At 53.4% G+C, this 6,568-nt stretch overlaps 1 protein-coding gene across 2 annotated transcripts in view; it reads right to left on the bottom strand.

The window, feature by feature from the left end:
- The window catches only part of ABCB9 (ATP binding cassette subfamily B member 9), a 13,224-nt gene that overhangs the window by 4,032 nt on the left and 2,624 nt on the right, over window positions 1-6,568 (bottom strand). For both annotated transcript variants that reach the window (XM_008634035.2, XM_017734782.1), the window contains 6 exons: window positions 6,231-6,361; window positions 4,960-5,165; window positions 4,364-4,561; window positions 2,665-2,793; window positions 1,325-1,513; window positions 610-783 (listed from right to left, as the gene is read on the bottom strand). In XM_008634035.2, coding sequence (XP_008632257.1) covers window positions 610-783; window positions 1,325-1,513; window positions 2,665-2,793; window positions 4,364-4,561; window positions 4,960-5,165; window positions 6,231-6,361 — 1,027 coding nt within the window. The remainder of the gene's footprint in view (window positions 1-609; window positions 784-1,324; window positions 1,514-2,664; window positions 2,794-4,363; window positions 4,562-4,959; window positions 5,166-6,230; window positions 6,362-6,568) is intronic.

Raw genomic sequence — 6,568 nt, 5'->3', positions numbered from 1 at the left:
ATTGTTTTCAGGTTGTCCTGCTGACTGCTGAGGCCATTTGCTCTGGGGGCAAACAAAGGAGGCAGTTACTTGCAGAGATGAAGGCTGATCTGTGCTGACACACAGAGGAAAGCTGAGGGGCCTGGACCCCTCTCTAGGCAAACCACCAGCCCCTCTGGTGCTCCAGCTGCTGCCAGGATCCTGAGAGGTTTAACTCCCCATTAGCTGAGAATCACTTTAAGATCTTAAGGTAGAAAGTGCTGGAGGAATGCAAAGCTCTTTTTCCAAACCAAATTTAGATGATAATTAATCCAACAGCCAAAAACATATTTCTACTCTGTTGGCCAAAAAATACCAAACTAAACATGTTTTTTGTTCTGTTTTTTGGAAGGCTTCCCCTTCCCCTTGAAACCAACCTCCATCCCTTTCCCTTCCACCCCCACAAATTATCCGAATTAATTTCTGGGACCGCTTCCAGCCTCCAGCTTTCTGGACATTTCTGAAGCTGCCAGCTCAAATCCAAAGCGATGTGCAACAGTGCCATGCAGCCCCTCTGGGCTCTGCAGGTGGGAACGGGACTAAGCAGAATACAGGTGTGATAACCAGAATACACGTATCAGTCGCTCGTACCACGGAGTGCAGGTACTTGTGATCGTACATGTTAATGGGACGCCCATCCAGCAGCACCTGCCCATCCTGCAGAGGGTAGAAGTTCTCCAGGATGTTGACACAGGAGCTCTTCCCACTCCCTGAAGGACCCACCAGCGCTGTCACTTTGCCAGGATGCAGGGTGAAGGACACGTTCTGCAACATGGATGGGAGAGCACACTCAGGTCCAGGCTTTTCTCAATGTCCTGGGGCACTCCACAACAAAGGTAGCCAAAATCTGGCCAGAGTGACCCTCTGCCTTGGTGATTGCACCATCAGCCATTTGTCCTAGCTCTGGGGAAGCAAAAAGCCTCCAAATTGCTTCAGATTTGCCTGATGATGTAGCAGGTCCTCTAAAAAGCAGACTGACCTCTTTGCTGCCTCCCCCTGCCTCATCGTCCCAGCCCCTCTCCCACAGAAACAGCCTGAGGCAGCTTGGCACAAAGCCCTGTACCACGCTGACACGTTTAATGCCTGAGCGGGGAACAAGGGTTTTCTTAATAAATCTCATTCCTTGTAAGGAAGGCCGGCCCTAAACACCCGCTGTTCCTTTTAATCTGTTTTCCAGCATGTGCTGAGCCTGCCTTTACACATCTCTGACAGGCAGCTGACACTCCCCATGGGCTGGGGTTTGGTTCTTGCCAGGGTGGAGCAGCAGCACATGGTGCTGGGAGGGCACAGTGCCCACTGGGCTCACCTGGAGAACCTGCGTTGCAGAGCGAGTGCGGTAGGAAAACGTCACATTCCTGAACTCCACCTTCCCATCCACGTGATCCGGGGCCAGGGACCCGTCGTGCACCATCATGGGCTTGCGGTCGATGAACTCGAAGACCTTCTCAGCAGCTCCCACTCCCTGCATGAGGCCACTGTACACGGAGCCAATGGACTGGAAGGGAAGAGGCAGCGGTGAGACCCTCCCAAGTGATGAGAAATCAGTCAGTGCCACCCTAAGGAGAATGGATGAAGCAATCCCAAGTCTCCTATAGCCTGACATTGACTACAGTCATCAGGCACAGGAAAACTCTTCCTCCTCTGCTGGGTATGGAAGGGATACATGGACAATCCAGGGAAAGGGCATTTTTCAATATTAAATCCAGAGCTGCAGAACAGTTTGTACTACAACTGCCCCTCCCATCAGGAGGGGAAAAAAAACCCCAAACCAAACTAAATGCATGCCAAAACCACAGCCTGGAAACCCCACCAGAGCCTGCAGTCATCCAAACAGATAGTGAGAGCTGGGAGAGCTGCCTCCAGCTCTGCTCTGCCCCTGCACAGAGGCTGAAGCACCACCAAAGCCACACTTGGCTGTGAGGAAACCTCAGCTGGATCATTCCTGCCTGGATTAGCCAAGTTTATGCCTCTGCAAGGGGAAGGCAGCCCTGGGTGGGCTCTACCATCCCACCCACAATCCCATCTTGCTAAGGTGCTGCCAACGCAGCAGCTTGCAGCCTATTCCAGGGAAAGGGAAAAAAAAAGTAATATAATTAAGTTTTTAATGAAGCCTGAAATTTAACAGGCAGCTTTATAATCCCTTCATTCTCCATGCCAGGAAATGTGCTTGGGAGGCAGCCAGGGCTCTGCCCTTCAGCAGGGCCAGCCTGACCCCTCTGGTTCCAGCTGCCCTTTTGGGGGACAAGGTGCTTCAGGAACATTAAGGTTGTGAGACCACGGCAAGGGAGGAATGGGGAGCAGAGGGGATAACCCCCCCCTCTGGCAGTGCCACAGCACCAAAGAAATGTGTCATGGGAAGGTCAGCACTGGATCTATCCCTGCAACTGCCCTGGGACCTTCTGGGAGACAAACATCCTCTTGACATGGGGTAGCCCAGAGGGTGGGGAGGCCCTGGCACAGGCTGCCCAGAGAAGCTTTGGCTGCCTCACCCATGGAAGTGTCCAAGGCCAGCATGGATGAGGCTTGGAGCAACCTTGTCTGGTGGAAGATGTCCCTGCCCATGGCAGGGATGAGTTGGAATGAGATGGTGTTTAAGGTCCCTTCCAACCCAACCCATTCTGTGATTCCCTGCTAAAACAGACTCACCTCCATGCAGTCTCCCAAGACGAACTCGTAAATGATGAAGGATATCAGGTTTCCGCTTGTCATTTGCCCGGAGATCACAAGGTGCCCGCCATAGTAAAGGATGCTGACCTGGACCACCAGGAGAGTCAGCTGAAAGCAAGAAAACACCCCAGAATCAGCAAGGACAACAGATATTTTGGCATGTTTGTCATTACTCACACAACAACCCAAACTTCATGTGCTGACATTTATTCTTTGAGCCCTGAGCTGAGGATTCCTGACAGTGCAGCTGGCAGCCCTAGGAGTGAGCATGGATAAACAACTCAAGTACAAGGGCTGATTTAAAGAGCTGGGCAGATACCTTCAACAAAACAAGTCCTGAGGGACAACAGCCAAGGAGGGAGAATTTATCTGAAATAACAGAGCATCTCATGAACTTCTGTCTTGGACTAAGGGCCTCAAGCATAATAATCTATGTTCAAATTATCCATGGTATGCAGTCACCTCACCACTAAAATAAACTTTCTGTTATGTGACTGTGACATACTTTAATTTAGAACACAAAATCAAGCCAGGAGTTAATGCAGAATATCCTCCTTGCATGTACAAGTCCCTGAAGCATAACCTCAGCTCTTGTCTGAAGTCAGTGTGGGGGGTACCACCTACTCTGGAAAGGAGACAGGTCAGCTCTGATGTGACAAATACCAGCCCCTTTTATTCAGTTGGTTTTGTTCCATGCTGCCCAGGTGCTCCAAAAAGCAGCGATGCCCTGGTGCCCTGTGGGACCAGAATAGGCTGTAAATTCACACAGACAAAAATAGAGGGGAAAAAAATTCCTCTTCTATTGCTCTGCCGTGATCTGACCTTAAGCTCCTGCGTTCCCTCCAAGAAAGACTCTACCAGGGCTGAGCTATCCATTGTCTTCTTTCTATGCGAGCCCCGCAGGAGCTGTTTTTGAGGGGTTTTGCCTTCTTAGACTTGTCAGGATCAGTGTCAACCCAGCTCATGCTCCAGCTTCACCTGGGAGCCCAGAAACAATGCTAATAATGCTCCCATTTTGCTTCCAGACTTGGGAAGCCATAAAGTCTCTTACAGCTGCACGAAGGCACCATAACTCACAAATCCTTCACCAGAGATTGCTTCAATCCCTAAATACACAGGGATAAGGGCAGCCTCACGTGTGGCTTTTGCCAACACTGGAGAAGCCCCAAACCATCTGGTGTTAAATGATGAAAAAGCATTTTTCAGGAAGAAAAAAAAAAAAAAAAGCCCAAAGCCAAAGCCCAGGAGCCTCCCCCTGCCACCACCCACACGCAGAAAATCTCCGTTCCTGAGCAGAAGCTGCGGCCGTCCCCCAGCCGGAGCCCCGGAGCGGAGCTGGCACAGGCACGCACTGCAGCACACACAGGCACGGGTGCTCCACGACCTTGAGCTCTTATCAATCCCTATTTGCAGGGGAAAACAGGCAGTTCTGCGGAGCGACGCAACGCTGCCTCGGGGCGGAACGGGATGATGTTTTTTGATGGGTGAAAGTAATAAATGATCAAGAGCCCGGGGATTACCGGCAGCAGAGAGCAGAGAGCAGGGCTGGGCTCGCCCCGCAGAGTTCCCTGGGAGCGGAGGAGAACCACGTGCAGGTGCCTTGTGCGCTTTGGGATCCGGAGAGACTCCCCTGCCCATCCCAGCCCCACGCAGGGATGCCCCAGGGCCCTCCACCTACCCCACTGGACCAGACGTAGTAGGTGTAAGCCATGGCCTCCCGCTTGTTGAGCTTGTACACCTGCTGCAGCTTCTGCCAGTACACGTTGGCCTCCGTCTCCTCGTTGGCGAAGCTGCGGACGGTCTTCATGGCCGAGATGGTCTCCTCAGCCGTGTTGTTGGCCTTGGCCAGGGCACTCTGCACATCCTTGGATAGCTTCTGCAGGGAGCAAGGGGAGGCAGAGGGGGCTCAGCAGGTGCCAGGCTGCCCAAGGGACATCTCCCCACTCGCCCCAGGCTCCGGGACCCCACCAAGTGTCTCCAAAGGTGGAGGAGAGATGGCATGAGGACAGGCAGGCGCATACAGGGGACACCCCATGGCCCAGCCACCTCTTCTGTCAGACATGAGATGCTTCCACTCCTGAGCATGAAGCAAGATAAGAGCCCAGGCTACACCTGTGTGCCCACACACGTTTAATGCCACCTTCCTGCCCCCACTGCTGGCAGCAAAACACTCCAATATCACTCCCACCGGCTCCAAGGCCACCCACAAGCTCCTTGATGGCTTAACGGGGAGACCAGCCCAGCACTGTGGCAATGCCAGCTGCTCCTGCCTACCTGGTAGTACTTCCCATAGACATCAGACACCAGCATGATGATGGGGAAGCCCATGAAGGTGACCAGTGAGAGCTTCCAGGAGAGGCTGAACATGAAGAAGATCACGCCCGTGGCCTTCACCACGTTGCGCAGGAAGATGTTGATGTTCTGGGACACCAGGTCGCTCACGATGGTCGTGTCCGACGTCAGGCGGGAGATGACGTCCCCTGCAGCAACGAGGGGTCAGGGAAGGGGAGAGCAGGGACATGTCACCACGGCAGGTCACTGCCTAACCGTGTCCCACATCCCGTGCCAGGGGGCCAGGTGGAGCTCCCCATCCAACCAGCTGGGGGTCAGAAGGGTGGCATGGAAGGGGGGCAACTCTCCACTGCTGTGGATGCAAAGCAAAACAGAGGAGCTTGGATTACTGCATGCATGAGAGGCAGGAGATGCACCTGAAGGGACAAGTTACATCACCTGTGTCACCAAGGGTGGCTGTAGGACAGCAAAGGGGACTGTGGCAGCACCCTACACCACAGGGCAGCCCACAGGCCAAGCACAGTCCACAGCCTGGAGCTGACCCGAGGGACCTGAGGACATGGGTCCAGCTACTGAGGGATGAAGCTCTGGCGGCGCCTTTTGGTGGAGCTGAGTGTTACAGCCAGCAAACATCACCCTGAATTCCTAAATCCTTGGCCTGTGTTTGAGTCCAGCTGAATTCCCATGCTTTTGTGCAAGCCCAGGGTTACCCACATCTCACTTCCAGTAACATCTCTGCTGTCCTCAGCTACCAAGGTACTGTGCAGCGACTGCTAAATACAGCAACAGCCTCAAAACTAAAAATATCGCCGAGACAAAATTAAATGTGTGAAAGTTACACTGGAGTGGCATGGCCTGGGACGGAGACTGGGGCAGGACTGAACTGCAAACGGGGAAAGCAACAAGCACATCCAGCAAGATTCACACATCTGAGGTTTCAGGGACTGGAGCAGAGCTGGAGAGCAGCCCACCAACAGGCACTGATGGGAGGAAGGAAATGGGAGTTTTGGGGGTGGCTGAAAATAAGCATGTCAGCCCTGGGACTGCTGGATGCCAGGCTGATAGGTGGGGCATCCCTACGCTGGGAGGCAACTGAAAGGGAAGAGCTTTCTCCCTCTGTTTCTAACTACAAGCATGTGGGTGCCGCCTCTGGCTGCCCCCAATCTGCTGTATGCCAGTAGGGCAAGCTAAGGGGAAAGAATCTGGGATGGGATAGAGGGGTTAGAGCAAATCCGGGGCAGAGAGGAACCAACCTGTGCGATTCTCATCAAAAAAACTCATCTCCTGAGACACCAGCGACCTGAAGAGGCAGTTGCGAAGGCGGATGTTCAGCCTTGCGAAGATGAGCGTAAAAACGCCGCCCCGGATACCTGCGGCAAATGAGCTAATTGCAGATAAGAAACGTTATAGAGCCATGGACACGAAACCCTCTCAGCAACACAAACACCCCTGTGCTGGGCCAAGGGCCCGGGCAGTGCTCACAACACTTATCACCAGCCCACACCTCTCCTGGGTGCCACCAGCACAGTGGTGGCTGGTCCTAACCATGGTAGTCACAAGCTTTGGGAGGGAACACAGCACTGCTGGAACA

Source organism: Corvus brachyrhynchos, unplaced genomic scaffold (genome assembly GCF_000691975.1).
Source record: "Corvus brachyrhynchos isolate BGI_N302 unplaced genomic scaffold, ASM69197v1 scaffold114, whole genome shotgun sequence".
NCBI classification, from domain to species: domain Eukaryota; kingdom Metazoa; phylum Chordata; class Aves; order Passeriformes; family Corvidae; genus Corvus; species Corvus brachyrhynchos.
The sequence above is the reverse complement of the archived record's forward strand: the minus strand, read 5'-3'. Positions and strand labels throughout refer to the sequence as shown.